Below are 19,289 nucleotides of genomic sequence, written 5' to 3' on the forward strand. Positions count from 1 at the left end.
TGCAACATCTGCCGCGTGCCGCCGCCCTGACAGCACAAGCACATAAGACTACAAGAACAAACCGACGACGCACGTCGAGCCGAGAGGCAAAAATTTCATTTTCTCCCCAGTGAGACAACACCGGACTCCCGCAGGGCGCATAAGTCCGGCGACAGCCGAGTCAATTTGCTGTGACTGCTGTTTGAATCGCATGTCAAAGTTGAGCCACCGCTGCGATTTATTGAGCAACTGGCAAAGTTTTTAAGAAGCAAGTAACACATGTTGAATTACATAAGAGGCCAAGTAGTCAACGCTGCGTTTGTGTACGACACGTTGCTGTTCATCCAGTAAAAGGGTTCCGTGTAATGGATTTAGCAAAGATTTCATACTTGAGTACCCGGAAAATTCCACCATGTGAGAATCAAACGAGCTGTTCCTCTTCGGTCAAGTTACAAACTAAATGGCGGTTGTTGTGTCACAGTATGCTTAAGTATGAATAAAGAGGTTTTTAGGAGGAACCCAAAGAGGATTTTACGGTCTTCAGCACAATTGGTTATTTTGATTGACAGCAGGTGATTAAAGGGCCAAAGAGAGGACAAAACTGGAGGTTAAAATAGAAGATTATTATATGGTCTTAAATTACATCTACATTTGCAATAAATGAATCAGTAAGTTGCTGATTGCAATTTGTTTTCAGTCCCAAGTCTGTTTTTACACCAGACTAGCATGCTAGGTACTTAGCCTAACTGTTTCTTAACAGTAGAGTAGCAGACTGTTACCACAGTTGGACAGGAGGGTGGGTGCAAATCCATGTGTGCATGCACACACACACACTCACACACACACACATATAAATACGAAAAATATACAGCCAGGTTTTAGTGAATGGCATCCACTGCAGTACCATCATATCTGCTCTTGAGAGGAGAAAGCCAACGGTTTGCGATGAAGACTATGAAGTGTGTTTGGGTTTCTACCAGCTTGTACGGGAAAAGAAAGAAGGTGAAGACAAAGAGGTTGCAGAGAAGTTGGCAGATGATCCTTATGTGTCTCAAGCACCAATTTCATGGGGTTAATAGTTGTCATGTAAGACCTGACAGCTGGTAATAAAAGGGATTTCGGACAGGAGCCTTCATGTTGCCGTGATGGAAATGTCCATCCAGGTGGACTATCAAACTGAATCTATAAATTGCTTTCTGGCAGATTGGAAAGATGAGAGCAAACACCCAATAATCCCAACCTGATCACTTGCTGGGTCAAATATCACAGCCCGAAAAGGTGAGGGGAGTCAAATCAGACAGAAACACAACCGGCGCCTCCAATGGCCGACGGTCTAATCATAGCTGACGGAGCCAGAAAACACCCTCATTGGACTCAAATGTGTGTGAGGGGAATTCGTTTTTAACCCGACATTGGTTTCCTCCATCGGTGGCGGTTGGATGCTCCCCGTCGGGTACTCCATCTCAGAAGCTCAACGCTCTCACATGCTGTTTTTTACTGTGATGCGCACGCATCCAGAAGTACAGCTTTGCATCTGCATGTCCGGGTCCGAGGAGAAACTGGAGACGTCACGCTTTGCTGATTTTGCAGATCTTTCCACCAAGAGGAGTTTGTAAACTGACTCCACTCAGGCCGCACTACAGAAAACCTCCTGGTGGACATGCTGCCGTGCCGCATCTTGTTGTTTGACTCAGTGGAGTGACTTATTTACCCAATCTACTTTACGCGTCGACGCGCATATCTGACATGCTCCCACCTGGTAAGCTTGCAGATGTATGAATACAGAGGCCCCTTAAGATACGGATCACTCTATATACGAATTTTTACGAAGATACGAAGCGCGATTCAAGCAAATTCTATCCTTGAAATACGAAAAAATATTCATGCTACAAATAGGAGAACGAGAAAATCGAAATTCGAAATTTCCAAGCGAGTTCCCACAACTTCAATACGCTTCATGACGCCGCCACATCTTCACTGCTTTCACCTTGAAGAACACCTCGCAGCTTCTGGAAGCGGTGGTTCATATATTATGAATATCTTGTGTCTTGTGGCATAATTTTATAACTTGTGCTTATTTTGTGGAGAAGAGGTGGATGATGTTACGACAACAGCCGAAATAAAAGAAATGTTGGGCTATTATGTGAATTTGACTGATTCCATTGAGTGAAAATACCCAGAAAAAGTGCACACTCGCCGTATATCGGCCCAATTCAACAGCATATGCTTATTTCATTTCCATAATATTTTATAAAATAGGCAACAGCAAAGAAAACTGATATTCTAAAGTAAAATTTCAGTTAATTCAGTTAAGTAAATTTTAATGTAATAATCATCATAAGTTCATTGTAATGTAAAGTTGATTTTAATGTAATAATCATCATCAGTTTAATGTATTGTTAAGTTAATTTTAATTGTAGAGATGTGTACAGAAATTATTAATATCCTCCTTTTTTAGGGTTTTCAATATTAAATATCCTTATTTTGTTCGGTGGGATGGATTAATAAATTTGTTTTCTGTTATTGAATTTAATATATGAAAAAATCAACATAAGAACCCACTTCTGAAACTCATTCTATTCTTATCTTAAGGCACCACTGTAGCTGTTTGTGCATTCAATCCACGCAGGTACCCGCTGACATGGAGAGTACTCGAGTACTGAAGGGGTAAAAAGATGCCACCGGATTGCCGTCACGACGTACCGGCTTAAACACAAATGAGCACCTGGAGACGAAGCTCCGCAATCAACTGAGCCACTGCAGCAGCACTTCTTCGTGCCCGTCTGGCCACGGCTCGGCCCAGCAATGCAGCAAAGAGCGGAGAGCATATCTGCGTAGGTACCCCACACACGGCTATTTGCGGGTATCCCAGTGGCGAGCGCGTGAGCGGAGTGCCCACCGGAGAGAGTTTAAAAATGGGAACACGGACGGGAGGAGCTTCTGGGTGCTCGCTGACAGAATGCGGATGACGTGATGAGGATGGGGGTGACAATGGGGCGGTATTATGTGAGGTGACACCTCGGCGGGGACGGTGTTTGTCCTGAAGGTGAAACCGCCTGATCTCCGGATCAGCCCGCTAAAACAGAAGTCAGGTGCAGGACAACCTGAGCAGGACGGCGGGGGCTCGGATGCAGACGAGACGATGGATTCTGACGTTTGTTGACCGTGGAATGGGCGGATGGGTGGATGCTGGATGGAGTTAAAAGCAAAATAAAAGAGTTGGGTCATGGTAAGTAAGAAGACGATGACATCGGTGAAGCTCCCCCTGTACCTTGCGCTTGCGTTCCGCCCTCTCCCGGGAACGCCGCCGTCTCTCCTTGGCTTTCTCCAGAGCCTTCAGGTCCGGAGGCTGATCCATCTCGGACCTGGCCTTTTTGATATGAGCTGCGGCGTGAGCCATGGTGTCCCCCTTGCCGCGTTCACTCGAAGGAAGAGGACGGTGAGGTTGTCAGGTGGACACAAAAGCGACCCTCTGTTTTGCCAAAGAGCGACGTAGAGCCGGCGGAACCGGGATAGGAGGATTTCCCTTCCGTCCCCTTCAGCCCACCTCCTCACCCATGCAGAGAGGCTGACAGTGTGCCGAGAGCCTCCCTCCCCTGTTGCCCGATCCGCCGCATCCTAGACAGTGGCAAGGAGAAGAAGGGGGCGGGCGAGTACACGGTACTGGAGGTACGCCCGGAAGACCAATCGGATGGTGGAGAGAGGCTGAGAGGTAGGGAGGGGGGCTCCTCCCCTCCCGTCGGCAATCAGGATACAGGACACAGCGGCGGTAGCTACGGCTAAGTATGTGCCTCTGCTGTCATCACGCAGGGTTAGGGGCACTGCTAGTCACCGGGATTAAGGACCATGGTGAGGTCAGGGAGGAGCGGGAGGGATAAAAAAAAAAAAAGGGAGGGGATATCAGACAAGGAAGCATCTGCGAGTGTCCTTTGGAACGTACCACTCTTGCAAAAGCCAGAGGGGGGGGGGATGGAGAGCAGACTCCAGAATCAACACTAAAGACGGGCTCCCCTTGAGAAAGTCCGAGATGGTACGGCTCACTTCGGCGGCTGGGAGGCGTCGCGGCTCCATGTCGAACTCGGTGACACATACGCACGGCGAAACGACAACAAAACTCGTGCGTCTGTTTCAGCACGTTGTGAATATTTCCCGCATATTTCATGATGAGATGTTCTGAGGACAGACGCATTTTTAAGGGTGATTTGGACCTCAGCGACAGGACGATCCCTCTCCATGGTGCTGAAAGACAGCATTGTCCGAAGGTTGTGATGGCTTCATCACACGTCTGGGACGAGGCCAGACGGTGCGGCGTTCATCCGTTATCTCCATTGCACGACGTGCATTTTCATCAACAATAATGAAGTCCTTGTAGTTGGAGGCGCTGATTTTCACGAACCTCACCCTTTTTGTTTTTCTGATGTAGTGGCACGATCTACTGGCCTGTATGGGTATTACATTGATAACACACAGTCGCGCAAAACACACCGTGCTTACTGTGACCTCCGAGGAGTGATCGCTCAGGTGGATGATGAAACAGAAATATGAAATATGAAACTGAAATATTATTTTTCGGACAAAAATAAGCCCGAAAAGCTTATTTTATTGTTATAAAATAAAAATAATAACTTTTTTTAAGCCTATAAATCACCTTTTAAATGTACTGGAACAATCCCAGGGCCATATATGGAGGCATAGAAATATTCACCCTCTCACTCCATCCATGAACCTCCTCTCTGGTCTTCCTCATGACCTCCTCCAACCTCAGCATCCTTCTTCTCGGATCTTCACCACCATCCCACCTCTATTAGATCTCCAAACATCTAACATGTGCTGTCCGTCTGATGAACCCATTCCTGATCCTCTCCATCCTCCTCACTTCTAAAGAGGAATCTCCTCATCCTCTCCTCTGCTGCCTCCTGGCTTCTCCTCAGTGTCTCATCTCCATCTTCTCCAGCTAACCTTCATACCTCCATCTTTCAAAATGTTCCTCCGACTGCTGATAGCTTTGAGTTCATCTGAACATCTACATCTGCAGATTGAACGAAGAACCCCGAAAAGACGGATTTCAGGAGAACCTTCACACGGTTCTCCTACAACCTGTGACCGAACCCTGGGCCCTCCTCACAGCCGCCGCCGCCTCGGCACAGAAACACTCCCGGTGCAGCGTCGCCTAGCAACAAAGCAGTGGGGTGTGGTCAGCGGCAACGGCGAAACAGGAGAAGCTAGAAGAAAGCCTTGCATCGTGTGTCTGTGTGTTGCTTCGCCAAATCCCTCAGGTTTCATTACAGCAACATATTCCTACAAATGAGCTCACACACTAACATGCACATACAAAGTGCCTGTGTGTGTATGTGTGTGTGTGTGTGTGTGTGTGTTTCTATTCTTAGCCTTAACAAAAGGGCAAGCGACCACTGGAGAAAGAGAGAGAGAGAGAGGGTGGGCGAGGCTAGTCAATTATCGGCGCCCCACCCCATAACACACACACACACACACACACAGATTTCCCCTGAGGTCTTAATGACATCATCATTCCAGCTTCCACTATTATTCATCCTCACACACACACACACACACTCGCACACTCGCCGTGCCCTAGTTTCCCCCTCTGACGTGACATTCGTTGTACAAGAAATTGGATTTCAACAAACACCTTTCGCCGCACACACACACACACATACACCGCACTCACACACACACACATACACACAGTAAAACAGTTTTTATCCCGGAGCAGTCATCACACGAACTGAACACTTGAACCTCACATACAGTACAGTGCAATAAACATTTTTTTCCACAATTTTTCTATTTTTTTTCTTTTTACATATTTATCTATTTATTCTTCAAGATTTTTTTTTTTTTTGGTCTAATACTTTTTCTGTCTTATATCTCCAACTCAAAGATATTGCTATTGTACTGTTGTGTTGTGTCTTGCCTTTTAAGGCAGTCTGTTTTTGATTACACTAAACCTGAGAGCTGTTATGTCTAAATTTCATTGCACTCTGTGTAAAAACAATAAAAGTCTTGAATTCCTGAATATTATTACCATGTTAGTACATCCTACATGTGCGTACTGCTCCAAAGTACCGCTACTTCTGCTACTAAGAGCGACAACCAGAAAATACAGTAAATAGTAATTGCTAGCGCTGCACTTTTAGCACCTGTGCAGGTATTTTCTGTGATGCAGATCCCAGTAATACTGGCTTATGACACCCTTTCAGGACCACTTGAAGTCAGTTCCTTAGAAGAAAAAAAAAACCTGCTTAACTGGACTTAGAGGTCTGTTTGGCTAATGAGACTCAGATTATAATCCAGTTTGAGATGACGCCTCCTTGTTATGAGGGTAGGGGTCATTACCGTAATTACAGTGCAGCAGTAGAAACTCTTGTGGCATTTAGCTAAAAAGGAATTCCACTAATAATCCGTAATTCTTTCTCCTCATATATTTTAGAAAAAGCCATGTTCAAAAATGGTGCGCTTCCTTAAACAACAGATGTAACAGCAATGTAATAAAATGGTAATAACAGCCCAGTTGCATTTTTTTTTTTTCAAAATCATTGATGGTTGCATCTGCAGGAATTTCAAGCTGTGACAAGTGACACATTTGTTGTGAACGTAGAATCAACCATTTTTATCATTGTTAATGTCCTTTTGTTATCTATTTTTATCCTTGTTGTTGTCTTCGTCTTCTTAAGTTTCTCTTTTATTTGTATTTAGAATTATATTTCTTGTTATTGTTTTGTTCTATGGAGATCAATAAAGTATTATTGTCTTGTCTTATTATCTAATCTAGAGACCAAGAACCCCTTAGAAACTCATTAATCCCACCATCAATTTACTCAGGTGACTTTCAATCTGGAGATTTGTTTGGAAAAGCCAAAAGGGAATATATATTTTTTTTAAATCCATTCATTCATCCATTTATTGATTCTCTCCATAGCATGATCTGGAGCCCCGCCCCCCCAGCTGTCAATCACAGAGCCAAGTAAACCCGCAGACACATCTGCCCGTTCACCTTCTCATTCACACCTATAAACAATTCCGGGTCTTCAAGAAGAAAACGGAAAACTTGGAGGACGTGTGGAAACCTGCAAGACACCTGCTACGGAACCAGGAACCTCGTCTACCGTGAGGTCGGAGGAACCGTAGGCTCCCGGAGACGAGAACGTGAGGAGAACCAAGACGAGATGACCGACAACCAACGCACGTGTCCGGCGATTTGATTGGACAGGGCCGAAGTGTCATCGAGAAATGAAAGTTAGCGCTGATTAAGCTAGCAAAGGAGTGGGGGAGTGGTTGTCATCGGCAACCTACTCAGCTCTTACCTGGCCTGCGGCTCCCACCACCATGCCTGCGCTCTGAGACGAACCCGAAGTTCTCAACACCCTGCTGGGAAATACATCCAAAGTGTGTGTGTGACTGTTGGTGTCCGTGCCAAGAAGTGTGTGTGTTGAAGAGAGAGAGATGAAGATAGGGGAAAGGGAGGAGAGGAGCTAGTCCAGGACAGTCTTGCTGACTGCAAGTGGATTAGTGTGTAACGTGCTGGAGGTATTAAAAAGCTGTGGCCGACATGCGCGCACACACACACACACACACACACACACACATGGACGTGACTGAAGAGAGGAGTGTGTATTTTCTTAGAGGGGATTACGTGTACAAAAATAGGAGTCTTTCCAGCTGACCTGGAGAGGGATTGTTGCAGCGAGAAGACAAAGGGTGGCAGGCGAGCCACAACACACACACACACACACACACAGGTAGCGAAACAATTGAGCAGGTGTGTGTGTGTGTGTGTGCACCTGAACTCACGCACCTCCAGATATTCACCTCGCTTACTTTACTACAGCTACAAGTCATCATTCACCCGTTCACTACAGTTGTTGATGTGTTTGTGTGTGTGTGTGTGTGTGTGTGTGTGTGTGTGTGTGTGTGTTTGTGTATGTGCATGTGTGAAAAGTTCTTTAATCAATCGTAGGGGTAATTAATTTGTAATTGCATGCTTAGCACAAAGGCTAATCGCTAGCATGGCTAATCTGAGTGCTGAGCAATTACTTACATCAATGCAGCACCAATTAGTGCCTTGCTCAAGTGCCTTATTATTAGGGATGGGTCTCATTCTGAAGTGTGTGTGTGTGTGTGTGTGTGTGTGTGTGTGTGTGTGTGTGTGTGTGTGTGTGTGTGTGTGTGTGTGTGTTGCCGCCACATGACGGGCTCAGAGCTGCTGTTGATCGCCCCAAGTTTATGTATCTTCAAGCGGATTTAACCGACATTCACATCACAATAATTACTGTAAAATGTCTTAGACTCAGCGTCAGACCACGCCCCTAACTTTGCACCTTCTTGTGAGGGTCGGCAGAAACACATTGGATCTCCAGAACTCCAGGCCTTTACAGCGCCGTAATATTTCAGAAATTTTGACACAGTTGTACATTCTTACAGGTTTATAGAATGGTTATTTATATTGACGCTGGGTGATAGCTGGGTCATTGCGGCTTCAGACCGAGGTTGACCTTTGACCCATCCCACCTCCACCGCGACCACCCCGACCCTCACCCCAACGATACATAAACGTGGCACTAAAAAAAAAGGACATGCAGGTGATTCTTGTACACACATGAGGTACTGAATAATGGATGGAGGCTAACGGGGGTGGGGAGCTAGCGGCGTGGAGCAGGAAGTGAGGGTTGGGCGGGTGAGACAGATTATTCACCACCGCTCCAGGACACGAGGGGTTGGGGGGTGCTGAATGCTGGATGAGAGGCAGTGCGAGGGTTCATTACCCCACACATCTCGATGCATGGATTCATATCTCCCCTTTTCTTCCAGGCAGGCGCAGCAACCGTTAAAGGCTCCTACCCAATCGGAAGCACCCAAGACTCTCCGGGGCTGGGCTGAGTGTGTGTGTGTGTGTGTGTGTGTGTGTGTGTGTGTCCGTCAGTTGATGGAGTCTGTGAGGGAGCTTCAAACGCAGTGTAACGGCCTCCGTACCCACCTCATCTCCCTTGGGCTGCTCCCGTGACAACCGCATGTGAATTATTACTCTACCTATTGCACATGAGTGTTTCTGTGACGTCTGTCTACGTTCTGCTTAGATACTCGCGGATCTCCACCATGCATGGACTGCATGGACATCATCGCATCAGTGGAAACATCTACTTTGACCTACACAAAGCATGTTAGGTAATCTGACTACAGGAGGAAAGACAGCTGAACACTATTATTATCACTGTGTTTATGACATTAGTTTTCTGTATTCATTCATTATCTAGCTTATCCTGCATTCAGGGATGCAGGGTCCCTTGACCCGTTTGCCAGTTCATCTCAGGGCCGCATACGGAGACAAACATACTCTCGTTCATTAGTGGACAATTTTACAGCTTCCAATGAACCTCCAGTATGGTTTTGGACCGTGGGAGTTTCAACAAGGGAGCCATTGGAGATGAAGGCTTGTCCTTCAGAGCCCCGGTGAAACACCCCAGGCTCCCATCTGACCCTGTCAATCCAGCCAATTACCAATGATTTAGGAACAGACTCCATAACCGCGCGCTCACCCCCAATGTCAGGTCGAAACCCGAACCAAACACTTTGGTCTGGCGACCGAACGGCAGCCGATGACAGAGCAGCCTTGTCATTCTTTCCTGGGAATCAGGGGGTGGGAAGGCACAGTGGAAGGTCTTACGTAACAAGGCGGCCTTTCTTTGCCAAAGAGTCAAGCTGGCCTTTTGCACCCCCCCCTTCCGACCCGTCCTCCAACCACTTGCTGTTCGGTGAACTGTCGTGTCCTCGGCGCTGCCCTCACATATATGAGTGGCCTTTTCGTCGGGTTAAAAGGCCTTAAACACTTCGGATGACTTCAATCCCACGACGGTCGACGGCCCCCAAGAGGCGAGCCCTCAAAAGAAAGGCTTGAAAGACGTCAAAATGGTAAATGGCCTCCACTTGCGCGATACGTTGTTCCTGTTTATCATGAGGATGCTAGCAATTAGCATTATCCTTACAGTCCTTGCAGTCCCAAGTCTCATTTCACTACTGCTAGCCAAATGAAGAGAAAGTGATGTTGCGCTTTTGGAGTCTGGCAAGTTTCAGCTGTGCGAATAGAAGTGTCTGAATGAAAAGACTTCCTGTTCTGAGGCCGATCAGACAGATGCCTGTTTTGAAGGGACAACCAGAGCGGCAGAGCAGCTGGTTTCCAACAGTTTGTCACCAGCCTTGTAGCCCAACAGGCCGTACTTGACCTCAGTGAGACACCGGGGACTCACTGTAAACTTAAAATCCAGAACAGAAACAACTGGTCTGTAGGAACGAATGATCTTCATTGCACTGCTTGAGGCTCCAAACCCTAAATGAAAGCTAATGCTATTAGCTATGCATATCTACAACACAGCCATACCAAGACTGGATGCCTCCTTTGACCATGCCCAAGTTTGATGAAGACCAGGGTTCTTGAGCAGCTGATTTATTAGGACAATAAAGATGGGCTTTATCTTTGTTAAGCAGGAACGTGCCCACTTTTATTTTGAAATTTAAATAAAATCGTCTGGTTCCAGTGGATTTCTATTTCTAGGTATTCGTAGGGCCCATCATGCAATCTATCGATCCCATCACCGGGGCGAGAGCGAGAAGTTCATAATGGAGCAGCAATAATGTTAAAAATTCAAAGTCCGAGGACTCGTGAGGAGAGAAGATGCTTCTCAGCAGAGAGATGAAATGTCCTTAACAGACCAGTGACCTTAGTAGAGCACATAGAGACATCATGCGCCTAGATAATTGATGGCCCTGTATAATCAAGTTTTAAATATGTATTTGCTAGAATTGGTAGCAAGTCAAAGTAATAGGGTCAAATCAAAGCACTTCTTTGGGCCTAAAACTGCATTCAACGTTTCTTAAAGGCACACCAGAGCAAACATTAACCAATCCTGGGCCAAAACGCGCCAAGCTCAGATGTAAAAGGTCGGTCCTCAATCCGCAGGTCATGGCCAGGGGCGCGAGCTACTGCAATGGGAAAGTCATCGCCCGGTGGGTGAAGGGAGCAAAAGGAAACATGTGCATCTGTAAGCCAGATACAACGTGAATGGATATGGCTCCAGATCACAAAGGAGCAAGCTCTTCACTCTCTCATTCACCAGCCCTCACTTCCCTTCTTGTTCTACTGTAAACACTGATTCTGTATCCCAGGAAACAGCACAGGCTGGGCATAAAAGTTTGCCAAGGAGGCACCCGAGTACTCCTGTTCTTGTCTCACAATACGATTCCTCTTCAAGAAGAAACAGTGGCTAATTGAAATGTGAAGGAGTTGGTCCTGGTCCAATAGGGCAGACAAGAGCCCGGTGCAAACTGACGGGTACGAATAGCCTCTGCTTCATCCATTCATCTGCTGGGTTTGAGAGTACGTACCTTCTCCCAGACATACAACTCCAGTAGCTATACAGTTAGAAATCGCCGCATTACCAGAGACCAAAAGCCCAACCCAGCAATGTTACAAAGGAAAGCTCCATCCAGCTTCTAGCCAATGTTCTGGCTCAAACTAACAAGGTGCACACCATGACTGCCAAATAATGCAAACTCAAGAACTCAAGATCACAAAAAATTGCAAATTAGCAGCTAGTGATTAGTCAGGAAAACAACAAGCAGCTCTTTTTAGGCTTTAGACGGTCTTCGGAGCCTATCAGAGAATAAGTTCCGAGACATTGCGTTATGAAAATTGCTGTACAGATATCTATGTTGGAGGTTCAGCCATCTGTATACATACACAGATGTACAGTTTATTACACAGATGTAGAGTTAATTTATAAATTGTGGATCTTTGAATGTTTATGCTACTCATGCACCCCCCAATTGTCCCTTGAAATTGATTCAGATTCAGAAATAACAGCTTTTTTGCCGGAGAAGGATATTCTTAACTGACCATGTGACCCTAAAACGCTTCATTTGCATTCCGAAGGCGCGTCTTAGCCACGATCACGAAGCTAAGCTCGTTGATGTGCTTGGCCCCGACCCTAAACGGTTGATGGAACTCACCCTAGACATGAATGTGATGGTCTAACCCAATGGGGGCGCTTATATATCAATCCCAATCAATATCTGTCCAACAATCTGTAACGTATTTACCCTTTTATTGGTAAATGTATAGATTCTCCAGGAAATCGATGCTTTATTTGCAACATTACATTGAGCGTAAAGGCCAATTTACCAAGCACTGCTTTTAAGATTTATTTGAGCCCATTCCAGCTCGTCCAGATCATCTCCATGAGAGCTGTGCCTTAGAATTTAGAACCTGGACCTTAAGCTGGATACCCATACCTAGACCTCGTGGAAATGACTGGACTTTCCAGGCCCACCCAGGGATTCAAGCCTTTCAAAGGCTTGTTGGATAATTTCCAATAATTCTTTCCTTCATGTTGTGAACAAGAGATTACAGTGAAGATTTGAGGGCGGGGTTGGGGGTGGGGTTGTTTATCATCTTACTGCTTTCAAGTCATGATGTGTTGATTTTTTTTTTTTTTTTTTTTTTGGGCCTCGATAATCTCAGATTATTCGGTCCTATTTCTTACCATAAAGCACATTAAGATGTAAGAGCATTTAGATACAGCCCACAAAATCCAGCCCCAAGAAGTCATTTGCTTCTGTTGCAAATACGATTTCATAAATAAGATACTTTCTGTTGGGTTTTGAACCCAGATACGCCTGCACACCAAGGCAGAAAGCAACCTGCCCTGCAGTGCATTCCCAAAGTCCGGATTACTCCATAGTTACTATATTCACTCTGTATCCCGGTCACGGTCAAGGTTGTACTGCAGCATCAGGAACACAAACTATTCTCAATTTGAGCTTGCTGAGTTGAAGTTTACATGTTGGAGTCTATATGTGGCCCAAATCACAGGAACACTTATAGAGACCTCAAGTAATATATATGAAGCACATTTTTGGACAGTTCAAAAAAGATGGAGCAGCTGAAGAAAACCTGCTGAGGCCAAAAGAGAACATGAAGATTCCACATTCTGGAGACATAAGCATGGTTGTGCATTGATAAATATTAACCACCACTTAAATGTGACATCCTGTAGTCTGCGGATGCCACATGGACTCTGTTGTTAAAAAACTAATGAAGTTTAAGGAGGGAGAGTCCTGGAAACCATGTGTCCACTGAGGTCCTTTGTCTGGACTCCAAGCTTTTGATTGAAACGATGGAAAGACGAAGTGTCCAAAAAGTGACACCAGGAGTTTACCATCTACTTCAAGTACCCCTTGCAGAAGGATACGCAACACTGACGAGAGGAGGTCTCCTGCATCCAACCAATCCTGTGACTCTATTGCTGTTATGATGATGGTTTAAATGGGGATCATCAAATCAAACCAGGGCTTCATCCACCTCGCTGTTCACTGGCTGACACCCCACCACATGACTCACAGGAGTGTGTTCTTGTCAGCCACGTGCTATAAATATAACATATGAGCTTGAGTGCATGAGTGATCATATATAAGACTGGCATTTGGCATCTGTAGGTCTGGGTCAAGGTCTCATTGTTCTCTGAGGATGCAATCAGAAATGTGAATACCGTAAAAACCAAGCTGCGCGGAGGCTACGTGAAAAAAATATGTTGGGAGATGCCATACAGCATGGTATGGGACTAATGTGGGTATTTACATAATTTCAATATACTTTGCTGTATTCTGAGAAGTGGTAAATATTTTGTCACCTTGTGTGTAACTTGGGATTCTCAATTACCAAAAACTCACTGTGATGAACTCTGATCGGGGACAGACAGGTACTGTATGTTAAATCAAGTCAAGTCAGATGTTATTTCTATGGTGCCAAATTGCAACCCAGTTGTCTGATGACAATTTCCATGCAGAGCGGGTCTGGATAACACTCTTCAAGATGGTCTACAGAAACCCAGTGTTCCCCAGGGAGCAAGTGCTTGGAGAGAGTGGCAAGGAAACACTGTCTTTTGCCAAACAGAAACCTTGGACTGATCCCAACTCAATGCAGGCGGCCTTCTGTCTCAACCAGTGTTGAGACACTGGGCACATTTCTCCCTTTGTTAATCCGATGCAACAGAGTCATCTGAAACTGACGAAGATAAGACAACTATTGGCTGAAATATCAAGCCCGAAGTCCATCTGGGGCTACTGATCAAGAGCTCAAACCCACAGTTTGCAGGGATCACCAGTGGACCGCCCCACTTATCAATAACAATCAATTATTATTCCCTGACTGCCCACAGAGGAGATGGGTGTCGCCCGCTTTGTCCCTGCATTTTATTTTCATTTTATTTTCTGCATTCTGCATTTGCATAATTTCTGCATTCTGCATCTATTTTATCCTTGGTGTTGGTGTTGTCATTCTGTTATCTAACTTTATCCTTGTTGTCATTCTGTTATCTATTTTCATCTTTGTTGTTGTTAATTTTATCTATTTTTATCCTTGTTCATTCTGCTATCTTTTTGTTTATTTTTGTTGTCATTCCATTCTCAACCTGTTTATTTTTATTCTTGTCATTCTGTTATCTGTTCCTACGTTTGTTATTGTCTTTGTCCTTTTAATTGTCTCTTCTTATTCTATTTATAACATTTTTTTTCATATCGTTATTGTTGCACTACTGTGACGGACGAATTTTCCCCATGGGGATCAATAAAGTATTATCTTATCTTATCTTATCTTATCTTATCTTATCTTATCTTATCTTATTGTGTATAGTCAAATTACAGTCTATTTCCTGTGAATAAATACCTTGAGTGGCCAGAGTGGGTCTGTGCTTAACAACACATTTTTAAATTGTTAAGACCGCATTGCAGACACAAATCTAATGTGGTTGTCTTACAATGTTGCAAAAGTGTGAGCCAATATCAATAAGGTCTTCCTCTTTGGCTACATGTCTCTTGGTCACCATAGCGACGTATGTATGTCACCCTGACAGACCATCTGTCTTGAGGTTTGCCATCCAAAAAGGAGGGAAGCTGGCATGGTCACACTACTGGGAAGTAAAGTCAAGAATTTAAGAAAAAATACAGATTGTGATTATTTATTTAATCCCTCCCCTCCCCATCATCCATTGGCAAATGGCAAATGTTTGAGGGGCCTCTTGGGACACAAACAAGTAGAGTCATAGTTTTGTTGTTTAAGGTCCATCAGTGGCATTTCAGGACGAACCAGAGGTGACAGCGCAGTTGTAGGAAGTCGGTCCACTTCGTCCTCTACCTGCTCCGACCCGGAGAACCGTGACGCTTTACAGATTTATGCACAGATTGTGCAGTCAGTTGTTCAGCGTGAATTTAATCAGTGAACCTCAACATCACTGGGGGAAAGAGAACGATAAATATTTCTCCACGTGTTCTCTTGCAGCGCCTTTGTTTATTCCCTGCCCCAATTACAGTAACCATCTGCCTGCAATTATAACGCTCAGAACATTCCCCCACAACCGAGGCCCAATCAGTCCCTAATTTCAGGCTTGGCAATAATACTGTCGTACCTGCACTAAATGAATCCGTGTTTTCTCCCTCCAGGATCCTGCACATCAAGGCAGAAGCTAATAGCCAGTTGTGAGAAGCGCTTCCGGCAGAAGACCCAGATCTTAATGAGACGGCTGTATGGCTTAGATGTTATGGAGATATCCAGTTGATGCACGCAGACCTTTTGAGAGCGCATGAAGATGGTCTTTACAGGTAAAAGCCCCTAAACTCCTAATAGCCAAAAGCTAATGTATCTGCAGTTCCCTTGCACTCAAGAGTGATGCTGCCTCTGCAGATAAATGTCCTTCAAAGAGTTAATGAAGGGTCAGCCAAAGCTGCACTGCATAGATGTATCCTAACACAAAGGTGCCCCATGGTACCATAGGTGGAAAGGTTCAGACTCACATGTAGCCAAGCGAAAAAAGCATGACAGGATGAGGTTAGCTTGCGAGTGAATGGACAAGACTTCCATTGAGCAAACGTGAGCAAGAACACTGTCGTTGAACTCGTGCTCCAGGAGGAGCGACGGAGGTTCTTTTAAGTGTCAGTTGTACCTCCATCAGAACGGTAGTAGCGAACACATGCTCTAATGGCATCATGGGTTATACCGTTCATAGACAGGTGACGGGCTCAGAAGAGCTCCTGAAAACCAAACTTGTTCGGACCAAAGTTCGGAGCCAAAAGCAATGGAGATCAAGAGTAGCTCCTCAGGCTCCAGTCAGGAGCCTGAAAAGCATCTCCAGGCTACTGTCCACTGCGTATATGGCGGCTCTGCTACCGCCACTTGTCAGGAAAGTGAATTGTGCCTCTCAAATGGAGGGAGAGTTTTTTGCCTGAAATCCACCCATAGCAGTCAAGATTGTTGTTGTACCAGGAATAAATGATTTATGTTACTAATGCTTTAAAACATAAATGGGTATAACCCGGTAGGTGTAAATTGGAATATACAGTATAGTACAACAGTTGAACCTGAATTAATCTTAAGCTAGTACAGTCCGGTGCCTCCCCCCAGGGGTTTTTGAGCTTGGAAGATGCCAGAACTTCCTCTAGTGTCTCCTGACTTGCCAACCTGGGCTGAGTCACAGATATTCATGAGGATATCACAGAAGCCAGCCCACCCCTCGGTTGACCTTTAAGAGCAGACTCGTAGCAGTATGTGAAATAACACAGGTTCTGGAAAATTGCTCAACTCAGCAGCTGTTAATAGTGCCACCCGGTGGGAGATAAACCGGGAATTCAACCTTTCGGTGAAGATTATCCTCCATTAAAACCAGATAGTTGTCCTCTCCTAGTTGTTCTCAAGGAAGGCTTGGTGGCTGTAGGAAGTTTGGGCGCCATCCAGGTGGGTGGACGACAACAGCATGCTCGAGGAAATTGGATAACTGATCAACTATGAGTCATGAATGCTGTTTTTAGTCGGGCCCGGACCACATGGATCCCGAAGTAAGACCAAGAACAGAGAAATATTTCCTTTGATGGAAACAACAGTCGGGTGATGTGAATTCAGGGGATATATACATTTAACAGTACTGGTCATATTTACTGCACCCCAGAAAGACTCCAATTTCCAGAAATGACTGAGCAGGAAAATGAGCCGGAGGATACAATTTCCTTGACCTTTCCAGAATGCAGGTGGGTTGTTTGTTTTCAGAGCCCCGCCCTCTCCACCCCCACCACCCTTCCCTCAGCTTGCCGCTCTGAAAAGGATCACTTGAGGAAGATTGCATCCTCCAGGCACAGATGACAGGGAGTTGCATAGATTTCCCCCCCAAAAACACTCCAATCGCCATGCACCATGCAGGGATCGACCCCCGTAGCTGGGGTGTGCATGTGTGAATCCCAACCGGGGGGGCTGGAGGGGGCATATCAATAATTCATCCATCGATTGTAAATGTCCCCAGCTGCCAAATCCTTGCTTCTGCTTCCATCAACAATTCACATTTGTGGATTCAGCGCTATCTATATTCTTCTTAAGCCCTTAAGCCATCTGACGCACTGAAAAAGAAGAGCGCTGGGGCACTAGGTGGAGCCGCTGGTGGATCTCCGTCTCTTGTTTTGGCTCAGGTAGCGCCGCACATCAATGCTGTCACCGGTCAAATATGTATTTTGGCCATTTGACTGACTTATATCAACTGTTTACGTCAAACTAAACAAACTCCTGTTTTCATATCATGACCCTTGACCCAGATGACCCAGAAACATGGCAGGAACCATCCATATGTGCGCGCCGTCAGCGAGTATTCCGATTCCGAGACACCAGGCTCTAACATCGCGGAAGAGCCACTCGGCTGCCATTTTTAGTCAATTAACACATAACGTCGGAGGCAACAATCAGTCGATGACATGCATCTTGGATCTGGAGTTCTCTCTACATGGAAAAGACCGACATTATATCAAACATGTATGAAGCTAGTGAGTCCAGCGTTGAGCTTTGTGAGCTCAACGTTGGAAAAAAAAAAACAAAGAGTCAGCGGTGCAATCGAGCGAGCGGCTCCAGTTGTGCGAGCCTCAGCACTGCCCTCGTATAAATTCAAATCACTTCATTTGTCCCCGGAGGGTCAGTCTAATGGAGCAAAATATCAAATGAGGAAAACACATCCACATAAACGCACACAGAGTGCAAAGATTACAAAGGTACAACACTAACAAAATGGAAATAAAAAGCCGCACGCACCCACAACAACAAAAATATACTGTAAATGCACAGCCTATATTTATATATGAAGAAACACACACATGCATATACATAAATAATGGCAGGCTGACCAACAAAACGACAATAATAACAACAACAATAATAATACTTCTGACAAATGATGCTGGGATTGGCGCCAGATTTTTACACAAATAAGCGATACATATTCATACATATATATACAGCATATTTACAACATGGACTGAGATTGATGGCTAGTCATTATAAAATAAAATCAAATTTATTTGTAAATATATATGGATGTATAATTATATACAAACATGCATGGCCCACAATTATGCAATGGTGTGACGGTTATCATCGGTGCACGGGCACACAAAGAGCGCGCTGGGGGGGGAGCGGGGACCCACCCTGTCAGCATGTGAGAGCAGCCCCCGCCTACTACTCACTACCGGGAGGTGTTAACAACAACATGGGGAGGTAAGGGGGGCATGAAGGGGAATTGAGAAATCTATCAACCCGAGCTCACAGTTAATAGGGGGGGGGGGGGAAGCACACTGACCCTTCCCTCATCTCCACCTGCTCCCCCTTGCTTGGGGTTTGGGGATGAGGGTGTAGAAACCGCACGCTGTTCCATCCACACTGTTTACCATGTGTCCCGCCGCCTAGTTATTTACCTTCTTGGGTCTCTTTCTCCTCTGCCCCAGGCCGTTCAGCCGATCGCTGGGGTCCAGCCGGTAGTGGGAGTGGTTGTCCTCGCTCATCCTCAACCCACCCCCCCCCAGAAAAAAAAAATCAACCCCCCTTGTGTACTCCCTTCCTCCTCTGCTCTTGTCTTCTTCTCCCCCTCCTCAGCAGCTACTAAGAAAAGCCGACCTCTCTCCTCTCTGGTCCTCACTTTACTGTGAGGCGGCGTGGAGCGCGAGCCAGGCAGAGGGAGGGGGGAGTGGTTGAGTGAAGAGTGGAGTGGGGAGGGGAGGGTGGGAGCACAATGGCGTTGCTATGGCAGCAGCTGCCACCAGTATTTATCTAGAAAACCCATGCTGAAGTGCCAAAATAGTCGCCATGTGCACACCCACTGTCCGCGGACAGCTTATATCTGATACAATCTAAGCAGTAGCAGGATGGGACGTTCTTGTCAACAAGTGCCCTGGTTATTGTTCGAAGGTCACATGAAGACTAGACATGCCTCAGGATCGGA

The 19,289-nt window shown here is 45.6% G+C and overlaps 1 protein-coding gene across 4 annotated transcripts in view; it reads right to left on the bottom strand.

Annotated features, from left to right (window-relative positions):
- Positions 1-18,913, bottom strand: part of LOC147223800 (ankyrin-2-like) — a 91,524-nt gene extending 72,611 nt beyond the window's left edge. For 2 of the 4 annotated variants that reach the window (XM_086165536.1, XM_086165535.1), the window contains exon 1: positions 3,251-3,869. In XM_086165536.1, the coding sequence (XP_086021662.1) occupies positions 3,251-3,379 (129 nt within the window). In that variant the 5' untranslated portion in view covers positions 3,380-3,869. Of the gene's footprint in view, positions 1-3,250; positions 3,870-18,765 lie in introns of those variants that run through there. The other 2 variants (XM_086165534.1, XM_086165530.1) reach the window with 2 other exon arrangements.
- Between the last annotated feature and the right edge of the window lie 376 nt (positions 18,914-19,289).

This window comes from Fistularia commersonii, chromosome 19 (genome assembly GCF_037954325.1).
Source record: "Fistularia commersonii isolate RoL2024-O1a breed Wild chromosome 19, RoL_Fcom_v1.0, whole genome shotgun sequence".
Classification (NCBI taxonomy): Eukaryota; Metazoa; Chordata; class Actinopteri; order Syngnathiformes; family Fistulariidae; genus Fistularia; species Fistularia commersonii.